At 45.3% G+C, this 27,578-nt stretch overlaps 1 protein-coding gene across 2 annotated transcripts in view; it reads right to left on the minus strand.

The window, feature by feature from the left end:
- Positions 1-27,578, minus strand: part of LOC139052812 (transcriptional adapter 1-like) — a 324,652-nt gene that overhangs the window by 40,060 nt on the left and 257,014 nt on the right. For both annotated transcript variants that reach the window (XM_070529947.1, XM_070529948.1), the window contains exon 9: positions 8,391-8,550. In XM_070529947.1, the coding sequence (XP_070386048.1) occupies positions 8,391-8,550 (160 nt within the window). The remainder of the gene's footprint in view (positions 1-8,390; positions 8,551-27,578) is intronic.

Consider the following 27,578-nt stretch of genomic DNA (forward strand, 5'->3'; position numbering starts at 1 on the left):
ACGTCTGGTGATAAGAAAAAAAAATGTACGCATTCTCACTGCACTGCAAGAATGCACTGAGGACATGTACGAATCTCCAGACCCATTTGCGATCTGTCTGGAGCTAATGAGCACAAACAGGTATTTTCGCTGTGGCTTGAGGACTCGTGCTTTAATGAACAAATTTCGGGTGGCCCTGCATCACTACCACAGCAAGCCAGCGAGGAGGCAGAATATCATTTCTGACTAGCGTTTAGATACATTGGCTGCGGCTTGAGGTGCCTTCTTCTAACGGTAAGTGAAGCTTCACAGAAGCAAAACTTTGTGATAGCCGGCGCACAGTGCCGAGCAGTACACATGTATACCCAGCCTACATGCAACCACAGAACAGCCATTTGATGTGTTCACAGGCCTACATTCTGTGAAACCTTGCTCCCTCTTGCAGCTGTAATGTTTGGGGTTGGGCATGAAGTAGATTGTAGCTGGCCCAAGCCGTCATACAACTTATCCACGCTGAGGACGTTGTTGAAGGGAGAGACTTGTTCTCATCGAGAACGAGGAATATGGGATTTACGTGAGAACGTTACAGTTCATCAGTCTAGCATGATTGAAAGAGGAATGCACTCTCAGCAGCCACACAACAGCTGCTTATAAACACTCTGTCCTCCCTAGATCCCTAGGTGAGGGAAAAACGGCTGTTCAATCTGGTACCAATTCGAAGTGTTCAAAGTGATCGTAGCCGACCCGCCTTTTGAGGATTTACACACACTTCCGCACAGGTTTCACAGACCACACCGAGGTGAGTGGGTTCTCGCAGACACGTGTTTTGCCCCGAGCAGGTGCCTCTTGATCCCAGTGTTGACTCCGCAGACAATGCCCGCCACATCTGTCCATGACTTCTAAGTTGCGTGAGATGGCACCGCAAAATATCTTTTAGGAACTTCCCTACTCCTAATAGCCCGTGGCGGCCACGGCGAATCCGCAAACAATACTTGGTCTGCCGACCGTGCTTAGTCATAGCGGCACCGAGGGAGTGTTGATGCGACACACCGTCGTTCCTACAAAACGAGTCGCCACGGCAGGTGGGGAAGGGTTCCATGGTCACTTCTCGGAAACTTGCCAGCCTCGCAGCTGCGACTGGCTGGGAAAATTTTGTAGGTCGGTACCCTTGCAGGCCGTTCCTAACACAGCGCATACACTAACCTTCACTTCCCTGCGTTTCTCGTGCACATAGATAAGATACGCCTGCGGCCCCTTTTTTTCTATCTTCCCAGATGAAAAGTCGACTGGCCAGCGCATGGTGCCAAACTGCGCACATAGACCCTGGCTACGTGCGATGTCGAGGGCAGCAAAATGCTCACATTCTGCGTAAAGCTCTATCAGAATGTGTATTGTGGTACACCTGGGCAGGTGTGCATGAGCCTCGAATGCACTCTGCTTAAAAGAGTTCGTGCTGTTGCAAGTACTGTGAGAAACAAGCAACAGTTGACGAACACGTGCTTTAGTTTGCACAAAAGCAAGTTGTTACTGAACACGAAGTTCTAAAACCATGATTATGAATTCTTTAATAATGCACATTCTATGTGTTGCAAATGCAGCATGTGCAGCATAACCTGCAAGGTGTTCATTGTACAAATTCTGAAACGCATCAATTTCAGCCTGCGATGGCACATTAGCATGATTCCACTGAAGACGTCAAAATTTTCCGCGGATATTCCTTTATCCTTTGCTTTTGCCGTGGCGAGGTACACTGTGTACAGCATTGCACGTGCATTCACTTTACATGTTATAGTTCCTCCTGTCCTACCTGGCCACAGCAACATCTGGGAGAGTACGGTCCAGATAACACAGTGCAACAAAACACGGAAACACCCAAAACTGCCCACATGATGCCTTTGCTACAGTACGAAACCTACAAGGCAACACGTCTGAGTGCACACAACCATAACAAAGCCACCATTGTGGGCCGAGAACATGGCCGCTACAGCAAAAGAAAAAAAAAGCAAATAAAGAAAAGGAGAAACTATTACATCACTTCTTCCACACTTTTCTCCTAGCGGGGGTAGGGCCTCTTCTTGGTTTTTTCCTTCCTCCATGGTAACAGACAACGCTTCAGTCCGATTGAGGGGACCTGGGCGCATCTCGAGCGCTAGGTAGTTTCTGTTCGCTAGCCGAAGGGGCACTGCAATAGAATTTTCCCTCGCGCACGGGGCACAGGGTTCGCATTCTTGTTGGCCGTTCGGGTTAGAGCAGCGTGCCCAGGTACGCAAGTATGGGTCGAGAGCGTGGTCAGAAAGCGGCAGATCGTACTCGCACCACACAACCATTGTTATTGAACCAGACTTTAAATTCGCTATAAATGGTGACGCACCTCGTTACTCTCTTGTGGCCGAGGCCGTCTCTTATTACGGGGAATTAGAGGGTGAAGAGTCACCACCAGCCCACGCACAACGAGGTTCGAGAGAGGCGGACAGCAGTGGCGGCGGAAGGTAGGCTCTCACTGCCAGTATGCTGCCCTGAATCCACTTCGTGTCGGAGGTCAACTCGTTGAGGTCAAATTAATGGGCGCTCCGAAGGCAAGCGGCAGAGGTTGGATGGGCTTGACGAATGGCCTGCTCCACCTTCTCAACATCAGATGCCATAGGATCAGCAAATAGAGCTCCTGCATAGCCCTGACATACTCGAGCAGAGATTCGTTGGGGTGTTGGGTGCGAAGCTCTAGCTCGTGATGCATGAAGCGCTCATAGTCAGGAGGGTGGAATTCACTGCGGAAAACCGTCCTAAACTACTCCATCGAATGAGCTTGGTGGCCAACAAGTCGGTACTCCCATGCCACGTGGGCTGTTGGCGAGACAGGCAATACAGTGCCTAGCGTCGCGCTTTCGTCTAGCCACATTGCCTGCTGATAGCAGTGCAGTGCCTCGAGGTACTCCGTAGCCCTCATGCGGTCCGAATAATTGCCGTACTCCGGGTGAGGTACCCATAGGCCATTTGGCATGCCTGGCTGAGCACTAGGCTGTAAGCGCGCCACTTCCATCAAGACTTGGAGATGCTGTGCGGCTGTGGTGTGGAGCGGCGTTTGCTCTGGGCCAGGCGCAGCTGTCTGAGACTGGCCAACCTGCGCCTGTTCTCCCAAATGCAGGCCTGACCCTGAGGGTCCAGTAAACAGCATAGAGAAGAGTTGGGCTGCCGCTCCAAAAGGTGCATAAAGTCTCACACGACCGGCGAACGGTTCGACGGCGGAGAGGGTTGGCTCACGCACGTCAAAAATGTCGCTCAGCTGCGCATGAGGCAAGCGGTAGTCGGAAAACGCGGTGACATTGTTGGCTGAGTGGGGTGGCTCACTCTCGACCTTGCCTACCAGCTGCACTCGGGTCAAGCAGAGGCCAGCGAGCAGTTTTGCACTGACAGCGAGCCAGGGAGGCTCCACTGCGGCACACCAAACATCGAATTGTGCTCTGGATAAAGAGGGGCCAGCGAGCGAGCGCCCACAGCAGAGTGGTAAGTCTGCTCCACGGCAAGTTCGTCCGAGAAGGGTGCTCAGGACAAAGAGTGGCCAGTGAGTGAGTTTGTGCCAGTGCCTAAGCAGGGTGGGTCCAATACGGCACAATGGTACTCAACTGAGTAAGCGCGGCAGCAGCGCCGAGATGCATCGCTCAAATCCATTCTTGTTTGCCATCCAGGTTACGCTTGGTTTGTTGCTCACTGCAACCGGACCTTCACCAGGGAATTCGTCGACGCAACTGTTCTGCCTACCTGATATCTCAGGACATGAGTGGCCTTATCATCGGGCACCAAATGGTGCCAGAGGCTACTTGCTCCTGACCAGTTCAACTATATCAGAAGACAAGACCATGACGTCATGGGAATGCTACTTAAGAATCTGTTTCTGTGAGGAATCCTTCAGTGGGCGCGGCAGCAGTGCCAAAATGCATTGCTTGAATCCATTCTTGTTTGCCATCCAGGTGAGGAAGCAGTTCGGCAAATCTTTTCGTAGCAGTAATGTTTGCGTGGTTTTGCTGCTGTGCCCACACGCTTTGCTTGAATGGTTGTGTGATCTATCAGCTTCCTTGCGGTTCCTGTTGTTGCTGGCAGGGGACGTCGAGACTAATCCTCGGCCCGGTGACATTACTAGTGAAGAGCAGCTAAAAATGACTGCAAAAGACATCCAAGAGATAAAGAATGAAAAAATGGTGACCAGTCAAAAACTTGGAGCGATAGATAAAAAGCTGGAAAAAATAGGCAAAATAGAAAACCAGATCTTGGAATGCGTGGAAAAGGTTGAAAAACTTGATCACCTGGTATTGTCCTTGACTAAGAAAGTCGACAAATTAGATAACAGAGGCGGCAGGTCTAATTTTGTCATATACGGTATTAAGGAACTCGAAAATGAGAGCCACCAAGATCTGCTCAATGGTGTTGAGAAAACAATCTTCGAAGATAATGCAGGAATAGAAACGGCTGGCATCGAAAGAATCCACGGTCTTGGGCGAAAGCAAACGACTGATAATCCCAAGCACAGACCTGCCATTTTGAAGTTATTTGACTACCGGGATAAAGCTAACATACTTAGTAATGGCAAAAAGCTAAAAGGAATGGAATATCCAATTAGTGAGGATTATTCGCCTGCAGTAAGAGCAATTAGAAAGAAGCTATGGGAAAGAACGAAAGTACATAGAGACCAGAAAGTTTTTGTCCTACGATAAAGTCAAAATAAATAATCCCCTGTACACCTGGGATGACCAAACGAAAGACATAGTGGAAGTTACAAAAAACGAAAGCATGCACAACAGACCAGCCAGGCGAACTCGAAACCGCTGTCGGCCCTAGTTGTTCTCAATGTTAATACGCGCAGCCTTTTTAACAAAATCGCACAGCTAGAGGCAATTCTGATCGCTCTTGAACATGATATTATCTATGTGACTGAGATATGGATGCACGCAGACATCGCAAACCATGAAGTGGCCCCTCCGGGCTACTCCATTGTCCGAAAAGAGAGAACTAGAAGTGGTGGTGTTGCTTTGCTCAAAGGTCAAGGCATGAATTACTCAGTGATGCCAGATATCCCTGGAGTGGAGGCGGTCTGATGTAGAATTCAGTTGGGCCAGACACACGTCTATGTTGCCGCAGTCTACAGACCGCCTCAAGCCGAAGTCTTGTATCTCAAACAGCTTCTAGAGTACATGTATCAACACATGGTGGGGAACGCCATAATAATTGGAGGAGACTTTAATCTTCCAGATATTAACTGGGACTCTCTGAGCCCATCCAATGCAACAAATAATACCTTGCTGAGTTTTCTGTTTACCTTCAACCTTACCCAAATAGTATCCAAGCCTACCTGTGTCCAGGGCACTTCGAACTCTATCTTAGACCTTATTTTCATAAGCGATTTTTTTCCAAAGGAAATAACAAACTCAATCTTCTTGAAGGACTATCGGATCATGACATTTTTTTTGCACGTTAAAATTCCAAACTGAATCTGCCAACGTAACACTAGAAAGCGCGTGTACGCATTCAACAAAGCAGACGATGACGCCATTATGACCTACCTTGCCCATGAGTACTACGACTCCAACGACCTAGTCTCAAAGGGCTCGGCCAACATCGATGAAATTTGGTTGGTGTTCAAAGCAAAGGTTGCACTGCTTGAGGCAATTTATCCCACAAACACAAAAGAACACCAATAAGCACAACCCATGGATAACATGCGATATAATTAATTTAAAATGTAGAATAAAAAGGTTGTGGAAATCTAACAAATTATGCCCAGTTCCAGACTTCTGCCAAAAAATATATTCGTTAAACAGACTACTAAAGGAAAACACAAAAGTAGGAAAACAGCACTTCTGCATTACAACGCTTAGCAATTTTATCAGACTCACCCCAGAAATTATGGCGTTATGTCAGGCACAACGAGAACCGTCCAAAACCGTTATTGCTGACAGAAGAAAAGAAAAAAACGGAACCGTTTAACACATTCTTCCATTCCGTATTTGCCCCCGACAATGGCATTACGCATGCTTACAGGCCAGAAAATATAGAGCACAAAGAGGCACTGAGCGCTCCAGTCGTAATTGAAGCAGGCTTTGACGTAATAATTCTGCCGAAACCTGCAAGGTGGAGAGAAGTAATTAATAAAGGGAAAATCGGACATCCACCCAATCGTAGCAATTGCTAAAAAGGAAACCCATACCGGTTCCTCGAAAGAAAAGCCTCGCAGTTAAAGAAAAATTTGTCCTGGTGCGGGACTCGAATCCGGGACCACCGCCTTACCAGGGCAGCTGCTCCACAAAGTCGACCAAATCACCACAAAGTCGACCATCGTCAGCGAGTGGGACGTGCTGAGAATGAACACATGACTTACCGACTCAATTTGCAACTCACTGCCCTCCAGAATGAGCGCTGTCATCGCTGCCGCTGGGGACATGACGAGGTACTAAGTGATGTTTGGAGCGTGATGCGTGCATTTTCTCGTCGGCTGGCAGCACCTGTCTTGTGTAATGAACTATTGTCGAAAAGAAACACTTTCAGCTCAATGACTTAACCTAAAGTATTCTTTTATTCTTATCCGTTTGTTTCATCGTGTTCGACTCGCATAGTCATTATATTGAGTGTTCTGTTTTCCTTTCGCGCCAAATAAAGACCGAGCACGTTGCGCGCACAGTTCGGTGTCCCTTTCTTATCGCTGCGTGTTACGGTAACACACACAGCGAAGAAATATACGTGCACGCACTAAGTACCCCGGCCTTTCGAAAGAACGAAAAAAGCGTGTCGTCAAAAGAAGTTCGTAGAACTCGAATGTGGCCAATTGAAGCTCAGAGTTTGGCGTTGCACAACGCTTAATAAGGAATGTCGACTCAGTTCCCGCAGTAACAATGGAATACGCACACTGCCTCTGACCGTAGCACTCTTCCCGACAATGCGGCCGGCGCGCGCCGCCGTAGCAGACGACGCAGATCACGACTCCGCCCCTAGAGCGTCTGCGCCTGCGCGAGCTGCTTCCGCCGCGCGACTCAAGCGCTCGCCGCATCGCCGATGCCACGCGCTCCGAGTTTTCCCCTAAGTGTGAAACAGACTACCTCATGCTGGCGGTGTCATCTGCGTCAAAGGACATCAAGTTCGTAGCCAGGGGATCAAGCAGGAACTAGGGCCGTGAAGGGGCCTGCTCTGATTCCATGCTGAAACACGAGAGTTATGTGGAGATGGGTTTGCGCAAGGCTCACCCTATGAGCGACGGTCAGGAAAGGGCATGACGCTCCTTCACTCCGCAACGTGCAAAGGCACTAAGGCAGGATTCGTCGACTCTTCAACACAGTGCAGAGAAGGCTCCAGAGTCAGATCGCCAACAAGTAAGAGTTTACTCAGCCAAGATACAGCACAGTGCCATGCTCACGACACTCACCGCAAGACCAATGAAGTACACGCGCCCACTGCACTAGGGTTCACCAGGAAGCGGTCAACCACGCGCGAGAACAAGAAGTCACGGGAATAAAGGTCCCATGTAACCACCTCATTGAGGGCCTGTGAGCGTCACCCAGAGCAGTGAAGCGCTCAGCTGAAAGGAGCTCGGGTGGAGAGGACGCCTGGGGGCCACCACTCGGGAGGCCAATCAGGCCCCAGTGATGTTTCCTCGCGTAGTGACTTGAGCCCGAGAGGGAGAAGCATGGTTTTAATGAAAAATTAGCTCCGACGCGCTAGCCATGTCCATGTTGCCATTATGGTGGCGGCTCCTGGAGATTGAGCTAAGCACAATGCGCGAGCTGGGGGACGAGGCATGGAAAGGCACCTCGATCCCCATAACAGCTACATCGGTCACATAGTTACAGCGCCCTCTTTTTATAAAAGGGCGATGGCGCAGTCGGGGGAATGATGAGGCCATAAAGATTTAACTGATTTCGGCAGCAGAGCCAGCTGCCCACTGTGGAGCACAACAAGGGGACATGACAGGATTTGTGTAAGACAAGGCCTTCCTCCCAATGCAAGCTGTACACAACCACTATAACCAAATCTGTTACAACCAAGATCGGTTACCCCACATAAGGTTAACCCTAGCTGCCTGGAAAGTTGGAAGTGGAAGAAGAGAAGAGAGGACAGGTTGAAAATAAACGGAGAAAGACGAAGATTGGGGAGGAGGACAGGAAAAGGCAACTACCGATTTCTCTTGGGTGGGTCGGTCCGAGGATATGGTCTATCTGAAGCCGAGGCCAAAGAGGTGTGTTGCCTCCACTGAGGGAGCCTTAAAGGTTCAAACATTCATCAATGGCTCGACCCATAGGATCTTCTTTTCTCCAGACACGGCTATGTCACGCACGGATAAATGCAGAAAGGCCCAACCCCCATGTGCTTGGCTCCATGGCTTCGCAACACAGCAGACACTACCTTTCGTGCTTACCAATGAAGCAACTCACCTGTAATGTTTCCAGCAAATCAGCGGCACAAACCGGCTGACGAGGCGGAAGCTCCGAGGGGTCAGCAGCCATTTCCAGAGCTGCCTTGCTCTCGGCCCAATCCAAGCTCAGAGGCGCACATGGCTGGTGCTCCCCTGCCAGCGTCACTGCTGTGGTTCGGCTGCAGCAGCACAAACCATGCACATAAGTCACTCTTTTATTTGAAATAATCATTGCAAAAACACAATGCTGCCTCATAATTTATTGCTTATTGCTCATAATTTATTGCCATAATTTTATTGCTTGCAAAAATGTTTTTTCTACTTAGCAGTCATACAATTCATGTGGCAGTGTACTTTTATTGATGGGATACCAGGCCAGTAAAGCTTTTAATTTTCATGCCATTCCAACTACGCTTGATGATGATTACCACTGGGCCCGTTCGACACGATCCCAACGACTGGAGGTTTACTATTTTATTTGATAATATAAATAGCAGTTTCATATTTTACTTCATAATTTATTTATTAATAAAAGTACAGATAATTACACGTATGATGTTATGTAATGTTTAAAGCAACAGTAGTATAGATGAGAGTCAAGAGTAATATCAAAACATGTTTATAGCATATGGGTAATAAGAACACTTGTTAACAGCATGACAATATAAAAAAAGCAAAAATAAAATTATTTTAAAAAATGGACAATTTCAGCAAGTATTTATTATGAATTATTTTAGTTCTCTTTTAAATTGGTATAAATTTTTTGAATTTTTGATTATAAGTGGTAGAGTATTCCAAAGCGATATCGAGGAAAATTCCACAGTCTGTTTACCATAGTTATTTCGCACTTTAGGTAGACGGTAATTATTATTGAGTGCAAATCTAGTGTGACTATGAGCTATCAGGTCATAAGGTGAGAAGCAGATTGATGGTAGTTCCTTAGACATATATTTGTAGAATATTATCCCTAGATTATATTTGGCGAGTTCTGAAATGGTTAGGATGTTGTTTTCATGTAGTAGCGATTTTCCATTTGCAAAGCGTGAACTGCTTGTAATAATTCTTATGGATTGGTTCTGAATTACCTGGAGGGATGCCAAGTGAGTGTTATAAGTGTTACCCCAGCATATAATGCCGTAGTTAATATGAGAGTGAATTAATGAGTGGTATAGCGAGATTAATGTATTATGTGTAAAGTAGGGATGAGTTTTAGTTTGAACACAAATACTGTATGCTATTTTCTTTTTGATGTGAGAAATGTGATCTTTATATTTCAAGCTGCAATCAAGAGAAATCCCAAGAAAAGATAAGCACGGACTGGGAAAAATAGAGTGCGAGACAAAAGTTAAAGAAGGGGAGGATGCCGAATGTTGTTGATGTGAGGAAAATACAAACAATTTAGTCTTGGTGGCATTAATAGATAATAGGTTAGCATTACACCAACTTAAAACATTTTCTAGATCAGTATTTAGCTTGTTAATAAGAAGTGACATGTTTTTATCAGAGGCAAATATGGTAGTATCATCAGCGTACAGAATGCACTTAGTAGATGACAAACAGTTCGGTAGGTCACTGATATAAATCAAAAGCAGTAGTGGTCCTAAGATGGATCCTTGAGAGACGCCAATGTTAGTGGTTTGTTCTCTGGAATAGACATTACACAGAGACCCTATCTGAACTCTGATAAGTAAATTTTTAATAGTGAGAGCACAGGACCACGAACACCGATAGCCTCAAGCTTAGCAAAAAGGATAATATGGTTTAAGCAGTTGAATGCCTTTGTTAGATCAATGAAAACTGAACCTGCAAATAGACCATTGTGAATAATTTTTTTTAATTGGTCAGATGTATGAGTGCCAAGTCTGTGGAGTATCCATTATGAAAGCCAAATTGGCATGAAGAGACAATATTAAATTTAGTGAGATATTTGGTTAGACGCAATGCGATTAATTTCTCCGGAACTTTGCCGAAAAAATATAAAATACAAATAGGGCGGTAGTTGTGTATTAATGTGCTGTCACCTTTTTTCACAACTGGAATGACTTTACCGCACTTAAGCTCGTTAGGAAACACACCAGTTTTAAATATCGAATTAGTAATATAAGACATGATATCAGAAATTAGGTGGGCAATCATTTTAATGGTAGCAGGTAGAACTTCATCTATTCCAGCACTGGTGGTTTTAGGTGACATATAACGTTACATATTTCTTCTGGCATTGTGGGGAAAAGAAAGAATGAGTGAGGTAGACAATTAAGTTGAGTTACTTGTCAATGAGAGGGTGTGTCACTATAAAAAAAAAAACAGAAGCTGAAAGCATTGGCTATTTGGATAGGGGAGTTATACTCCGAGTTATTGTATATAATTTTTGATAGCTGTTCTGGTTTATAATTCCTATTTAGAGAGGAGTTGACTGTTGAATGTCCCATTTCAATTTGCTGTTATTGCCGGCTTGTAAGATTTTTTTGTTCAAGGTATAATCATTTTGGCACTTTTAACTGGCTGTTTATAGAGTTATGTAACCTTTTATATCGGGCAATTATTTGGTATTAAAAGGCTGGTTTTTAGTTTTTTTTTTGTACAGGTTATCGCGTTTGCGCAAAGCTGCTAATAACTTTTTAGACATGCATGGATTGTGAGAGAATGCAATGTTTTTTTTTACATTTTCTTTTACAAGTGAATTTATGAATAAGTGATATAATTACAGTAAGAAATTTAGAAAATGCTTTCTGAGGAGCATTAAAAGTTTTTATTTCAGACCAGTTTATATTAGCAACGGCAGTTATGAAGCTCTCTTTGTCCAGAACGTATTTAGAGTGTGGAAGAGCGCAAGGACTCGATTTATATTTAAAATGTAGAAGCAATGGGTAATGATCTGTTATGTCAATATCAAGAACTTTCCTCTCTGGTGAAGTTATTAAGTTAGAGAGAGCGTGATCAATTAGCGTCCCTGTGCCATTAGGTACCTGTCGTGTAGGAACATCAATTAAGCATTCATATCAGTAGCTTTGTAGTAGACTGATGTAAGAAGTAACTGTTGGTGATGTGTCATTGAGTAGCTTAACATTATTATCACCCAGTATAATGGCATGTTTATTTTCTAGTGAAAGGGTATATAAAGTATGATCAAGATTATAAAAAAAGACATCGACTGATGATAAAGGGGAACGATATATGCAACCAAATATGAAATCTCTGTCATCATTAGAAGGAGAACGATTAACTATTTCAATCCACACAGATTCGCAATTAGTGATGGGTAAGTGTAGATCATGTCGTCTGCAATAACTAAGATCAGGAGAGATACATATTGCAGCACCACCATGACTGCTGGTTAATCTGTTACAATATTCTGAATTGTAGTTGAAGAAACAATAAAGATTTTTGTCACCGTCTGATAACCAAGTTTCAGTCAAGGCAATTAATGAGAATGAGCTAGAAGATGATAAAAGGATATAATATAATATAATATTTGGGGTTTTACGTGCCAAAACCACTTTCTGATTATGAGGCACGCCGTAGTGGAGGACTCCGGAAATTTTGACCACCTGGGGTTCTTTAACGTGCACCTAAATCTAAGCACACGGGTGTCTTCGCATTTCGCCCCCATCGAAATGCGGCCGCCGTGGCCGGGATTCGATCCCGCGACCTCGTGCTCAGCAGCCCAACACCACAGCCACTGAGCAACCACGGCGGGTTATGATAAAAGGAAATGATCAATCTCATCAAAGTGTTTGCGAAGACTTCTAGCATTGAAATGAATGACGGAATGAAATTCACTTATGAAAGAGTGGATGCGACAAGGTGCAGGCCGACTTTGTCAAACGGGAGCCACAGCCAATCTGTACCCATCCTAGGTCACGTGATCGCTGGCGCAACGCGGCGACGCAGATTTTCGTTTGTGCTTGTGTGCACGGCCAGCAAGGCGACAAAGTGGAAGTTTCTTTCCTTGGAGGTAAAGGCGCGAATCATCAGCGAAGCTTCGAGCGGCTGAAAGAAGGGAGACGTTGCAGCAGAGCTCAGTATCTCCAACAGCACGCCGTCGACAATTTCGAAGTCGAAGGACGTGATCACCAGTGCTCTTTCTGCGGGGGGCGTCCGCCAAACGGAAGAAGTTGACTCAAGCTGCACACGAGGATCTTGAAAAGGCGTTGTTTACATGGTTCCTCGACATGCGTGCCAAGAAAATGCCAATCAGCGGAAGCGTGCTGCAGCAAAAGGCACTTAACTATGCTTGCATGCTCGGCCTCGACGATGTTAAGGCAAGCACAGGTTGGCTGACTCGCTTCAAGGCCCGACGCAACATCATTGCAAAAGTGTGCGGCGAACAAGATGCATCGACCCCGCCTCGTGCACTGGATGTAATGGATGCTTTTGACGTCATTTGTAATTTCATTGGCGCCCACGATGACGACGTCACAATGCAGCTGCTGACCAAGTGCGAACATCACACCACGGCGATGATGACCAAACGACGGAGGCAAACAAAGATGACCGACTTTCTTCGAAAATGAAGGACGTTTTTGAATGTGTAATCAAATCTGACAGTGTTTTGGTTCAACAACGAAAGGTAAAGGACTTTTTTCGGAAATAAATTATGTTTGTGAGTGTGTAGTCAAATTTGAGTGTTTTGGGGCAAATTTCGCTGCAACGAAATTTTCACCTCAACGAAATTTTTCACGCGTCCCGTGAGTTTCGTTGTAGCGAGGTTCGACTGTACAGCTATGCTTTTCGTTATAGTTGTAGAGCCGAAGAATAACAGACCTTGATTGATTGATTGATTAGTAGAGTTTTTTTTGGCGCAAGGGCCAGATGTGGCCAAAGAGCGCCATGTCGATGATCAGTGCTTCTCAATGATATGTGACTGTTAAATGCGAGGAGTAATAAAACACGGCTGTATAGTGGCCTAAAATATTCACTAAAATGTGCAAAACATGCATGTGGTGCAATGAAGATGTAAAAGGACCTAAAATTTATTCGCTCTAAGGTGCGTAAAATAAGAATATCTACATATTAAAAATGACAGTGATTGATCGTTTCTCCGATGACAATAGATGTTCCACGAGATAGGGATGATCAGTAAAATATGTAGAATCTGTAGCACTAGTGCCTCAGCAAGGCCTTGAAAGCAAGGGCTGGGAGACACGTGCTCTAAATAATGGTTTCGTTGCAGCTACGACCTCCAGGTGGAGGCCGTGCTACAGGTAGCCTGGCCAAATCACTTGTAAGGTGTCCGTTTCAGTTAGGAAGTTTAATACTGATTGAAAAGTAAAAAGGGGTTCATTGCTGAGAAAGAATGCTGGGTGTAACGGTGTGTGTTGGAGATAAGCAGAGGGAAAGTGCTTTTTTCTTTCTGCCTCTATTTCTGTGCATTGTATAAGAACATGGATAACTGTAAGCCTCTTGCCACATTTGGTACATGTCGGAGGTTCGCTTCCCGTCAAAAGGTAGGAGTGAGTGGCGTAAGTATGTCCTATTCTTAACCTACAAAGAAGCACTTCCTTATGTCTTGCTGTTCTTTCAGATATACAGTTCCCTAATTTTGGTTTGATAAGGTAACTTATTCTCTACTGCATTATCCCATTGGTCCTGCCAGTGCTTCCTCAGTTTGTGGCGTAAGAATGGCTTAAGATCTGTAGCTGCTATGGGTTTATTCACATCTGTTTCATTAAAGACGACTGACGTTGCACTTTCGTCAGCAGCTACATTACCTTTTATGCCCCTATGGCCAGGCACCCAACATATGACTATGTTTTGGTTGTATGTTAAGCCTAAACATAGTTCTGTGTATAGATTATTAAAAATAGGGTTTTTATGTTTTCGAAAACTCATTAAAGCCCTTACTACGCTTAATGAATCTGTGAAGATGATCGCTTTATTCAGGTTTTTATGTCTGATGTGCTTTACAGCTGAAAGTATTGCGTACGCTTCAGCCGTAAAAATACTTGTGTTGGGATTTAGAATACCGGAGGTGGAAAAAAATGGTCCAAGAGCTGCATACGCGACACCTGCAGATAACTTGGAAGCATCTGTATAAAACTCGGCACAGCAGTACTTCGCTTGCAGTTCGAAGAAGTGTGACCGTAAGTGTGCCTCTGGTGCATGTTTTGTTATTTCGACAAAAGAGATATCGCATTGCATGGTCTGCCATTCCCAAGGAGGTGGCAGGCGAGTGGGAGGCATAAGGATATTTTCTGGGATATGGATGTCTGTTTCTTCTGCCATTGCTTCCAAGCGCAAGCTCAAAGGAGTTCTAATACGTGGGCGGTTAGTGTAAAGTCTGGAAGCGGACAGGTCGCTAACTATGGAATGACATGGATGCTCGGTGTCTGATTTTACCTTAGTGTAGTATGATAAACTTTGGAATGTTCTGCGTAGATGTAAGGACAATTCGTTGGACTCAACGTAGAGACTTTCAACAGGGCTCGTTCTAAAGGCGCCTGTTGCCAGTCGTATACCGAGGTTGTGGACTGGGTCAAGAATCTTTAGCGCAGTCTCTGTTGCGGAGTGGTACACCACGGCTCCGTAGTCAAGGCGTGATTGTACGAGACTTTTATACAGGCTCAGCAGACACTTCCTGTCACTGCCCCAGGTTGTTCGAGAGAGCAACTTGAGGAGGTTCATGGTCTTGAGGCATTTTTCTTTAAGATATTTTAGGTGGGGAACGAAGTTAAGCTTTGTGTCCGGGATGACACCTAAGAATTTGTGTTCAGGGCTAACAGTTAGTCTTTCTCCATTAAGGTTAATGTCTGGTTGTGGTAATACACCTCTCCGATTTGAAAATAGGACACATGTGCTTTTTTGGGGGTTCAATTTAAAACCATTCTCGTCCGCCCACTTTGAGAGTCTATTCAAGCCGAGCTGAAGCTGCCTCTCGCAAATGCTAAGATTGCATGACCTGAACCCTATCTGTACATCGTCAACATAGACGGAGTAGAAGAGTGTGCGAGGTAATACGGTGTGGAGAGAGTTCATTTTAACAATAAATAGCGTACAGCTCAGTACTCCACCCTGCGGTACACCTGTCTCTTGTGTGAATGGTCGAGACTGCACGTTGCCAACTCTAACACGAAATGTCCTGTCAGAGAGATAGCTTTCAATTATTCTCAGCAGGTTGCCGCGAATACCCATTGCAGAAAGATCCCGAAGCGCCACGTAGTATCGTACGCCTTCTGCATGTCAAGAAAGACTGATAATACAAGCTGTTTGTGGACAAAGGCATCCCTGATGTACATTTCCATGCGCACAAGCTGATCTGTCGTCGATCTGCCTTCTCTGAAACCACATTGATATGGGTCTAATTTCTTGTTTACTTCTAGATAGTGGACCAGGCGGCTGTTTACCATCTTCTCAAAAACTTTGCATAAGCAGCTCGTCAGTGCTATAGGCCTATAATTATTTGCCAAGGAAGGGTCCTTACCCTGTTTCAAAATAAGAATTATGATGGCCTCTTTCCAAGCAGAGGGAATGCGGCCGGACGACCATATAGAATTGTAGAGACAAAGAAGGGTTTTTTGTGTTTCAGGCGGCAGGTGTTTAAGCATTTCGTATAGGATGCGGTCAGATCCGGGGGCAGATTGGTTGCAGCTGTTTAGGGCTGCCTGAAGCTCTGCCATGCAAAAGGGCCTATTGTATGCCTCGTATTTTGTGCTTTTCCGTTCTAATGGTTGTCCTTCTATTTGCCTTTTGTACCTTTGGAATATTTCAGAGTAGTGCGACGAGCTGGATATTTGTTCGAAATGTGCGCCAAGAAAGTTCGCCTGATCTTCCATGCTGTCGCCTTGAGTATTCACTAAAGGCAGAGAGTAAGACTGTCGACCCTTTATTCTATTAACTCTGTTCCAAACCTTTGTTTCGTCCGTGTAAGAGTTAATGCCTGATATACACTTTCTCCAACTCTCTCTTCTAGCTTGTCGCCGCGTTCTTCGACCCTGGGATTTGACCTGCTTGAAATTCACTAGATTTTCTGCCGTCGGAGAATCCCGAAGTAAACGCCATGCCTTGTTCTGCTTCTTACGCGCTATTCGACACTCATCATTCCACCACGGAAGACGGCGTTTTGTGGACAATCCACTTGTTACAGCGATAGATTTGGTGGAGGTGTCAAGGAGAAATCCCGTAAAATATTCAATCGCAGAATCTATGCTTAAAGCACTCATGTCGTCCCAGGATAAAGAAGCAAGTTTTTTTAACTTTTCCCAGTCAGCTGAGTCAGTTTTCCAGCGAGGTTATTGTGGGGGACATTCATTAGACATTGGTGTGCATAGAGCTACAGGGAAATGGTCACTCCCGTAAGGGTTTTTAATAACTTTCCATTTAAAGTATTGTAGAAGAGTAGGAGATGCAATGCTAAGGTCTATTGAGGAGTATGTTTTGTTTGCCACATTATAATACGTGGGCTCCTTCTCATTCAAAAGACATGCACCTGAAGAAAAAAGGAACTGTTCAATCAAGCGACCTCTCGCGTCGCAGCGCGAGTCGCCCCATAGGCTGCTGTGTGCATTTAAGTCTCCAAGCACAAGATATGGTTCGGGTAACTGGTCTATTAATGTGTGGAATTCTTGTTTGTGAAGCTGAAAATGCGGCGGTATGTATAAAGAGCAAATGGTTATCAGTTTATTTAAAAGTACAGCACAAACGGCCACTGCCTCAAGGGGTGTTTGTAGCCGTAAGTGTTGACAGGCTATAGATTTGTCAGCTATGATAGCTACACCACCGGATGATGCGAGGGCATCATCGCGATCCTTCCGAAAAATAACATACTGACGTAGGAAGTGTTTATGATTAGATTTCAAATGAGTCTCTTGGACACACAGCACTTTTGGAGTTAGTTCTTTAAGGAGTTCTTGGATATCATCGAGGTTGCAAAGCAGGCCTCTGATATTCCATTGAATAATTAGTGTATCCATATTAAAATAAATGTTGTGCTATGTGTCAAAGAGAACTTGATTTAGCTTACAGCGCCCTTTTGAGGCCCTGTAATTGGAGTTTTGTCTTTCCTGGAGCGGTCGACAAAGTCGCGCCGCTCCTTAGGCGTCAACTGCGCCTTCTGACTAGGTGTTGTGTCCATGGCCTCTTGAGAGGCACTGGACAGCCGCTCTTGCGAGCGGTGTGTTTTACGTGAAAGCCTTGTCTCGGAAGACAAGGCCTTGGAGCCCACCATCCTGGTGGTTGGTGGGTTTTTCCTGGCCTCGGAGCTGGGCTGACTGGTGCCAGCACTAGCAGAGGCCTCCACTGTGGTCAAATTCGGGAGAGGTAGGGCAGCCTTCGCTGCTCCCACCATGGGGGCGGGTGGCGTTGCCGCACGCTCGCTATGCGTGGTGCTGGCGTCCGCCAAGTGCCGTTGTGGTGCTGCCCCCCGACGTACCACTTCGGCGAAAGATGCGGTCTGTGTAAATGTTGATGAGATGCGTTGTCTTGCTTCTCTGAAAGTTATGTTTTCTTTTACCTTTATCGCAATTATTTCTTTTTCTTTTTTCCAGACTTCGCATGTTCGAGAGTATGCAGGGTGGCCACCATTACAATTGCTACAACGGGGCTCAGCCTTACAGTCATCTGCAGAATGATCGTTGATGCCGCATTTCGCACATGTTAGCCGCCCTCGGCAGCTCTGGGAAGCGTGGCCAAACCTCTGGCATTTAAAACAAAGTCGCGGGTTGGGGATGTACGGTCGTACTCTGATTTTGGTATATCCAGTTTCTAATGTCTCTGGTAATGTGCTAGAGCCAAAGGTAACTATCAGGTGCTTAGTTGGCAGCTCTTTGTTGTCCCGTCTGCAGGGTGTCTACCAAGTTGATATTTCCAAATTCCCTGAGTTTTCCAGGTTTTCCCTGAGTGCCTTTGCAAATTTCCCTGAGTGATGCAGAACTATGTTTTATGTCAAGACGGACTGAAACCATATTGCCTGATGCTGTCACTCATTAGTAAGTGCATGAAAAAAATAAAAAAGCGACTTAATCCAATTTGAATACTAAGGAGTACTGTTTATGTTATTCAAAAAGAGAATAGAAGGCAGCGGTTAGTTAAGTGCACAGCAAACAAAGTGTCTTCGAAAAAAATTGCAAATGGAGTCGGACATTCTCAAATACGAATAAAAATGAGATGCACACAGACAGACAGACAGACAGACAGACGGACGGACGGACGGACGGACGGACGGACGGACGGACGGACGGACGGACGGACAGACGGACAGACAGACGGACAGACAGACGGACAGACAGACGGACAGACAGACGGACAGACAGACGGACGGACAGACGGACGGACAGACGGACGGACGGACGGACGGACAGACGGACGGACGGACGGACGGACAGACGGACGGACAGACGGACGGACGGACAGACGGACAGACGGACAGACGGACAGACGGACAGACGGACAGACAGACAGACGGACAGACAGACAGACGGACAGACAGACAGACAGACAGACAGACAGACAGACAGACAGACAGACAGACAGACAGACAGACAGACAGACAGTGAACTTTATTTGATCCTGAGGAGCTTCAGCGGAGACCCTATCGGGGACCCGCAGAAGCCGCTGGCCGCGTCCAAGTCGGGGCAGGAGATGCACATAGAAGCAAATATTTTCGAATATGAGCTATTTCTACCAACTGATAGCAAGCTCAGTGGTATGAGGCCCGAACTCTGTCACAATTGAGATTCTCTCTCAACAGCTCGTAAGTCAACCTCAACTGTCCTAACATACTCTCCGCCCGCACATGACGCCAGAGTGTTGTGTTTCACTGCTTTAAAGAGTTTATTTTGGTTTGGATGAGGGACATCTGCATTTCAACATCAGCCAAAACTTTGTTTTTGGAGCTCAAGCTCCTTCAAAATGGCGGCAGCAAGCTTACTTTCCCCTTTATTCCTCTATGTGCAGACCATTTCTGTTCTTATCCTCCTTCCGCCACTCGTTCGCCCCAAGGACCATTTGAAGCATCTTGGTCAGTTGCACAGTCCACGACCGATTTTTCGAACTCCCTAGGGGCCGCGAAAACGTCCGAAACGTCGGCCAGTTGGAAAAAGCTAAATGCATGTCATTTACTGCCCTTAAGGCCTCAAATCGCCACAGGCACGTTCGAAAACGCTCTGAAGGCTTGTCGGTACACATATTAGGCATATCGGTGCTCGTACTGTGACAGGAAATACCGGGTGCACGTGTGTATAACAGGGGCGTAGCCAGGGGGGGGGCTTATGGGGCTTCAGCCCCCCCCGAAATTTTTTGTGCTGTCCATGCACCGCCGACCAAAGCGACCCCCGGCGCCGGAAATCACTCTGGATTTTGTCTAGAATGTCTTTTTGACGCTCGAAAAGACATTTAACCGTAAACATTGCGAACTCGGGCTGGATTTCGTGGCAACGCCCACACACCGGCAGTCACATAACGCCAAGCAGTCCCATCCGAGCACAAAGTTTCAAGGGCGCTTTGACTGTGAGCGGGCTCGCCGCGGCATCTCACTGAGGCCACGGAATCTATGGAGCGCATGGATATCAATTGCGGAACTTTATGGGTATAAATCTAATAAGCTGTTGATGTGAAACGTGCATTGACATTTCCAAAGTTGTGCTTAAAATTTTCAATTGCGGAACTTTGTGGGTTTAATGTTGTTTTAAACATTTGACGCCAAAGGTCCATTGACTTTTCTAAAGTCTTACATCGGAACATACAACGAGACAAGCCAAATCAACACACTATATCGCAGACGAGTTGACAAAGCACGCAGCGAGGTCCAATGAGACGATGCGTTGGGGTGGTTCATTTGTGCCGTCATGTCACATAAAAAAATATCAACATTTTTTTTAACCTACGCCAGAACATCCATGTCAAGACACTAAAGCCAGCCAAAGTAACTACGTTCTTATTTATTTTTTCTACTTTGACTTTTATTCGCCGAGGACACATTGAGCCCCTTCAATTTTTTTTTTTCCTCGCTACCCTACCCGCGGGCTGCCAGAGCGAGCCAGAGCGCATATGTTTTTCTCGTATGACCCCGACCACCACGCGGTGCACTTCGGTGGGCGTTCGGTTTGCTCTGGCCGAGTCGATTTTCACCTGACAGAGTTTTGGAAGCTTTCTGGCCACTAGACAAGAAAAAAAAAACAATGGTCGCTCGCCGCCATCACTGTGGGGACTCGAAGGATTGCACCGCGTTCCTTGAGCGGAACCTTTCCGGAAAGTCTTGTTTCGCCGGTGTAGGATACTGAGCAGTATGCGTATGGTTCTCAGTGGGCCAATCGTCTCATGTTTTCTTCGGTATTAATTCCATAGCCCCATTAGGTGCCCGATGTTGGCATTCGATTCTGGCCAACATAGTTTCCTATGCGTTCTTTTTTTAATTTTGGTGCCTCCACCCCACAGAAAAAAAAATACATTGTTGCGGCGCAGCGAATTGTCGCATGGTGAAAGTTCGATTTTGATACTTCTTTTGCGGAAAGTAATGGGCGACGGGACGCTTCAGTTGCCGGATATGTTTAATATATTATTGCAAAAGCAATTATATGGACACTCCAGGCGCATTCCTGCCATCGCCCTCATGTTTCGTATAAAGTCCAAGGGCGATAACATCGTGACCACGCGCTGCATGTTGTATGTGCGAGGGAAAACGTAGGAGGGGAGGTGGAATGGGTGAGCCGTTGACGGCGGCTCAGTCTTGTGTGCGCAAAGGAGAAAAGCAGGGAGCAAGCGCGCCGCCTTCCGTCGCGTGCAATACATCGGGGGGAGTGGATGGAATGGGGGCGGAATCTAGGATTCCGTGAATCTATAATTGTGCAACATGTTTATTTGCCTTGTTTGACGCATTATATACAGTTACTTCTTCTTACATACATAGACTCATTGGAGACTTATACGTATACTTAAATATCTTGCTGCGAGGTTTTGTGTATACATGCAGTGAACTTTGTTTCCAGTGACACTTTTTTGTCCTTTATCAAGCCGTATTTTCGCATTTGTATATCCCATTGTATCTGCATTTCTAATGTACGAGGGCGAGTCAAATGAAAGTGCGCCTACCCTAACCGCGCAATAATGGTTCGGTTCATTATCTGCGAGGCGTGCGCGTAGGAGAACGGCATGTCTCATTTACAAAAGTGACTCGCAGGTGTGAAGATAACTGTTCTTTAATGCTCTCATACACTGGGTTGAATATGGTTGCGTCACATAATGGACACTTCAAAAGTTGAACAGCTTGGTGTCGCGAAGTTTTTGACAGCTAAAGGTGTTTCCAAAACAGAAATTAATCGCCGTATGGCTGCCGTTTACGTTGAACACGGCATTTCATTGACCACTGTGAAGCGTTGGAGCAAATGGTTTAAAGGACGTTGTAAAGACATTCCAAGACCGGGCCAAAACCATCGTGGAATCACCCCCCACACAATTTCAAAGGTTCATGAGCTGCTGAAACAAAAACGGAAAATAAGCATCGATGAACTGGCAGACCGTCTGAACATCAGTCACGGTTCGATTCACGCCATAATTCATGAGCTTCTCGGTTATCGGCTCTTTGGTGCGCAATGGATCCCCATGATTTTGATCCATCGCGAGAAGACGGAGAAGTTTCGCGCTGCCTTGACTCATCTGATCGGGTATCACAATGAGGATGACGACTTCTTGTTTGCATTTGTGATCGGGGACGATCCTTGTTGCCACTACTACGAGCCTGAAACACGACGGCAAAGCTTACAGTGGAAACATTCGAATTTACCACGCCCAAAGAACGCAAAGGCCATCATTTCCGCTGGAATGGTGTTGTTGACTTTTTTTTCGGTCGTCAGGGTCCATTACTGATAGAATTTGCTAAATCTTGAGAGGCTATCAATTGTTTCCGATATTGTGAAACGCCAGAACGGCAGTGTGTCGCAATCAAGAATGCACAACGTGGAAAATTGACGAATGGGGTCATCTTGTTCCACGACAGTGCCTGTCCCCACGTCGCTTATGTGGTTAATACAAAACTGGCAAAGTTCAAGTGGGAAACGCTGCAGCATCCGCCATACAGCTCAGACCTGTCACCTTGCGACTTCTACGTTTTGGGGCAACCGAAAAAAGAGCTCAAGGGAACAAGATACAGACTTTTTGAAGCAGCAACCCAATGAGTTTTATAAGACGGGAATCACGCGACTCGTTAGTCAATGGGACAAATGTCTAAATTCTCATGAAGACTACTTTTAAATAAAGTAACCCGTTGTTGGCTCACATTCATTTGACTTGCCCTCGTATATCTTGCAGAATTCCTGCTTTTTATACGTGCCCTCTGTTGCGACTATGATTTCGGTGCAATTACTCACGATACACGACCGGTGACAGCTTCTCCTGCGTAATACATTAAAACAAATTACAGCGTCATTGAGATTTTTCACTGGCCATTGCATATATACAAGAATGTAAGCACGGTTCTTAAATGACAAAGTTTCGTTAACATATTTGTCCTCAACTTGTTCAGTTCGTTGCCTTTTTATTTTTCATATCAGTGGCATGCACTGCTTTCCTGGTTTCGAACTGATATAGTTCTAAAGTTCGTGTGATATTTTCTTTACTTAGATAGACAAAAATATGGAAGCATTGATATCAGTTATTATGGGCAAAATTTTTGGCACATACGAGTATATTCTTTTATGAAAAAATACATATTTTATTGTTTTGACTGTGCGTAGTGTTCAAGAATTTGTTTGCAGCATCTTTGGCAATGACAATGCAGTTATTATTCATGGATTTGACCACTTGACAAATTGTTTAAGAGGAAGCTTTAGCTCGGGCCCAATCCGACGGGGCCTATTGAAATACTTGTAAAACGCAGAAACGCTTTTCTTAGATAATCCTGCTAATCGCTTTTGTTGAAATTCGTTGCATATGAGAGAGAAAGTTAAATCCTAGTTCTGTTGGAAACACAACTTTGATTTAGGGCCTGAATTATGTTTAAAATATTCTGAAAAATTTGAAAGTTTGAAAAAATAGAAGCACGACGTTTACAAACTAATAGCTATGCATGAAGAACAGACATTGTGGTTCTGTAAACGGCATCTATTATAACAGTCAAAGCGGACAAGTTTGCTACGTCAATTTGTATCTTACGTGAATTGGTTACGTTGTGTACAAGGGTTCTGCACAAGCCGTATTTCCACAATACTAAATTTTTTTGAGATTCATGTGTAACATATCCATTTTGTGCGCTGTAGATGTACTATTATATGCAATTCACAGAATTGTGATATCAATTTTCATTGTTGAGTCAGGGAGCTTTAAACTTGATAGTTTCGTTTTCTGAAAAATTTCGATTTGGCCAATTTTTAATAAATAATTGACCACCTAAATGAAAAATTCGAGACCAGTAGTCACTAGAATTAAACTTTTTCTTTTAAATGCAACAAACCTCCTCAAATTTGGTGAAGTGGTTGCAGGGAAAAACGAATTCCCCTTCTACATGTATTTAAATAGGAGCACCCAAGCTAAAGCTTCCTCGAACAAAATTGCTGGCTAAATGTATATATATATATATATATATATATATATATATATATATATATATATATATATATATATATATAGGCCCAGTGGCGTAGCCCCCCCCGAACAAAATTTCTGGCTACGCCACTGGTGTATAATTAAGGAATACATACTGTGTTCCGTGGCAATAGTCCCTTCCCACGCTTGTTATGCTTTACTGCAATACTTTTGCGTATGCTTCACCAAGTAACATTTCTGTACAGAGGCGAAGCTGACTTTTGGGAACCAGCATTATGTAACGCACCGTGTTTTTCAAGTTTCTAAGCAAATCGCGAGGACCACAAAGGCGGAGTTCGTGCCATTGCTGAAAGCAGCTAATTCTTTCAATAAAAAACTCGGCACCCCGCGACAAGAAGCTTCATAGCGAACGTCGAAGCAGCTAGGCCTAGCGTTGCCGCAGTGGTGGCAACGGCTGCCAGCGGATCTGCGTGCGAGAGTGCCGGTTCCAGGTGGCGAAGTAATCAAAATGCCAGCGGTGGTGCCTTTGATTATTGCCGTTTCGGACCTGTGGTTACGAAAAACGTCCGGAAAATCGGTCGGCGAAGAGTTCTTGCGTCCGAAATTTCACACGTTCTGATACGTTGACTCTATGGGGTACGTAGCGGTGCCGCGAAGCCGTCCAAATTATCGGGAATGCGGAAAGTCGGTCGTTGACTGTACACTGGCAACTCCTCCAGCCGACGACAGGGCGTCAAAGACGATTCATTAGGATTCCTGTCTGTTGCTCGAGCCAGCATTACCGCGACTTTCGACCCTTTCAATAAAATTGCCGCTAATTTTCCCTGATAGAGGCCCAAATTCCCTGAGTTTTCCCGGTTGGTAGACACCCTGGTCAGGGTGTCTACCAAGTTGACATTTTCAAATTCCCTGAGTTTTCCAGGTTTTCCCTGAGCACCATTGCGAAATTCCCTGAATGAGCCAGAACTTTGTTTTATGTCAAGACAGGTTGACACCACGTTGCCCGATGCTGTCACTCTCTAGTAAGCATGCTAAAACAAAAAATGACTTAATCCAGTTTGAATAGTAAGGAGTAATATCTATTTTATTTAAAAAGAAAACAGAAGGAAGGTGTTAGTAAAATGCACAGCGAAAGAAATGGTAAAGCCCATTCCAAATCGAGTCGAACATTTTCAAATACGAATGAAAAGGAGATGCATAAATAAGTAAATATTTTTTAATATCAGCTATTTCTATCAACTGATAGCAAGCTCATCTGTATGAGGTCCTGAACTTTGCCTACCACGGTTGCGCTTTAAAACCACGGCACTGCAAGTTTGCTTCAGAGACTTTCTTTTCCTTCCCACTTCTCCGCCCTTAAACTGGCTCTCTTAACTACTACACGCAGAGACAAAGCAACAGCGCGCGCATTACATCCTATAGATGAGATGAATATTTACAATTATTATTAGGGTTATAATTATATTCGAGTGCTGATTGCCGTGTTATAGTTTGTTAACGCAGCTTCCCCTCAAGTCTAAATATTTTAAGGCAGTTTTCCTAGTCTCCAAAGCCTTTCGAGTTCGCTCTTCTTCTCGGGCGGCCATTTTTCCTTGAAAGTATGCCTGCACGACTGTCGCGGACAACATCAGTCCCTTTCCACATAAGTATGAGGCTCGGAGCAGGAGCTATGGCGCTTGAAAGTAACCGGTGGCTTGACGAACCAACCGACTGAGCTACCTTTCCGGGCAACATTGAAGGGTCACGAGTTCAAATTACATATGTTCCTTTTTCCCCCCTTTTTTTTCTTTTTTTCTTTTTTATTTTAATGTCTTTTCCTTCATTTTATCACTGTACGGAAACCCTCCTAAAAAAAATTATATATCCTCAATTATGTGTGGCCACACATGTGCAGGTCATAAATACCAGGTTCTCTAGCCGAGTGCCATCCATGCGGTATAACCGAGCTCAGATTCGTCCACCTTGACTGATCAAACAGGGCACCACTGTAGGTTAAATGAGGCGTACAACTCCTGCGGGACCCGCCATGGTTGCTCAGTGGTTATGGTGTTAGACTGCTGAGCACGAGGTCGCGAGATCGGACCCCGGCCACGGCGGCCGCATTTCGATGGGGGCGAAATGCGAAAACACCCGTGTACTTAGAATTAGGAGCACGTTAAAGAACCCCAAGTGGTCAAAATTTTCGGAGTCCTCCACTACGGCGTGCATAATCAGAAAGTGGTTTTTGTCACGTAAAACCCCATAATTTAATTTTTAATATAACTCCTGCGGGGACGGTAGAGTATCCGTCTCCAGTGCAAGAGGACCGTGATTCAAATCCCGTTGCCGCGCAATTCTCCACCGGAAAATACAAAAAAAAAACGTGTGTTGAGAAAATTGCACAAACAGGCCTGGAGTGCGGCCTGATCCCGGTGACCACAACCGGTAACGCACTCTCTCAGCAGAGCAGGATTGGCCACCCTGGTGCAGTACTTGGCCACAACCTCCTATATGAATACAACAATCAAACCCCGGCCCTCAGTCCCCAGCAGCCGCGGAGCAACTGACCACGGCGGCGGTCAGATCTGTGACGCTGCAGAGGGTGCTAAGAATACCTGGCTCCGGACAGGCCGCCATTGGAATCTGAACCTGGCAACGTTTAACGTTAGAACGCTATCTAGTGAGGCGAGTCTACCAGTGTTATTGGAGGAATTAGAGGGTAGTAAATGGGATATAATAGGGCTCCGTGAGGTTAGGAGGACAAAAGAAGCATATACAGTGCTAAAAAGCGGGCATGTACTATGTTACCGGGGCTTAGCGGAGAGACGAGAACTAGGAGTCGGATTCCTGATTAATAAGGAAATAGCTGGTAACATACAGGAATTTTATAGCATTAACGAGAGGGTGGCAGGTCTTGTTGTGAAACTTAATAAGAGGTACAAATTGAAGGTGGTACAAGTCTATGCCCCTACATGCAGTCATGATGACCAGGAAGTCGAAAGCTTTTATGAAGACGTAGAATCGGCGATGGGTAAAGTCAAAACAAAATACATTATACTGATGGGCGACTTCAATGCCAGCGTAGGCAAGAAGCAGGCTGGAGACAAGTCAGTGGGGGAATATGGCATAGGCTCTAGGAATAGCAGAGGAGAATTATTAGTAGAGTTTGCAGGACAGAATAATATGCGGATAATGAATACCTTTTTCCGCAAGCGGGTTAGTCGAAAGTGGACGTGGAGGAGCCCGAATGGTGAGACTAGAAATGAAATCGACTTCATACTCTGCGCGAACCCTGGCATCATACAAGATGTAGACGTGCTCGGCAAGGTACGCTGCAGTGACCATAGGATGGTAAGAACTCGAATTAGCCTAGACTTGAGGGGGGAACGGAAGAAGCTGGTACATAAGAAGCCGATAAATGAGTTAGCGGTAAGAGGGAAAATACAGGAATTCCAGATCAAGCTACAGCATAGGTATTCGGCTTTAACTCGGGAAGAAGACCTTAGTGTTGAAGCAAAGAACGACAATCTTGTGAGCACCACTAAGGAATGCGCAATAGAAGTCTGTGGTAACTCGGTTAGGTATGATACCCGTAAGCTATCACAGGAGACGAAAGATCTGATCAAGAAACGCCAATGTATGAAAGCCTCATACCCTACAGCTAGAACAGAACTGGCAAAACTTTCCAAGTTAATCAACAAGCCTAAGACAGCTGACACAAGGGAGTATAATATGGATAGTATTGAACATGCTCTCT

The sequence above is a fragment of the Dermacentor albipictus genome, unplaced genomic scaffold (assembly GCF_038994185.2).
Source record: "Dermacentor albipictus isolate Rhodes 1998 colony unplaced genomic scaffold, USDA_Dalb.pri_finalv2 scaffold_36, whole genome shotgun sequence".
Classification (NCBI taxonomy): domain Eukaryota; kingdom Metazoa; phylum Arthropoda; class Arachnida; order Ixodida; family Ixodidae; genus Dermacentor; species Dermacentor albipictus.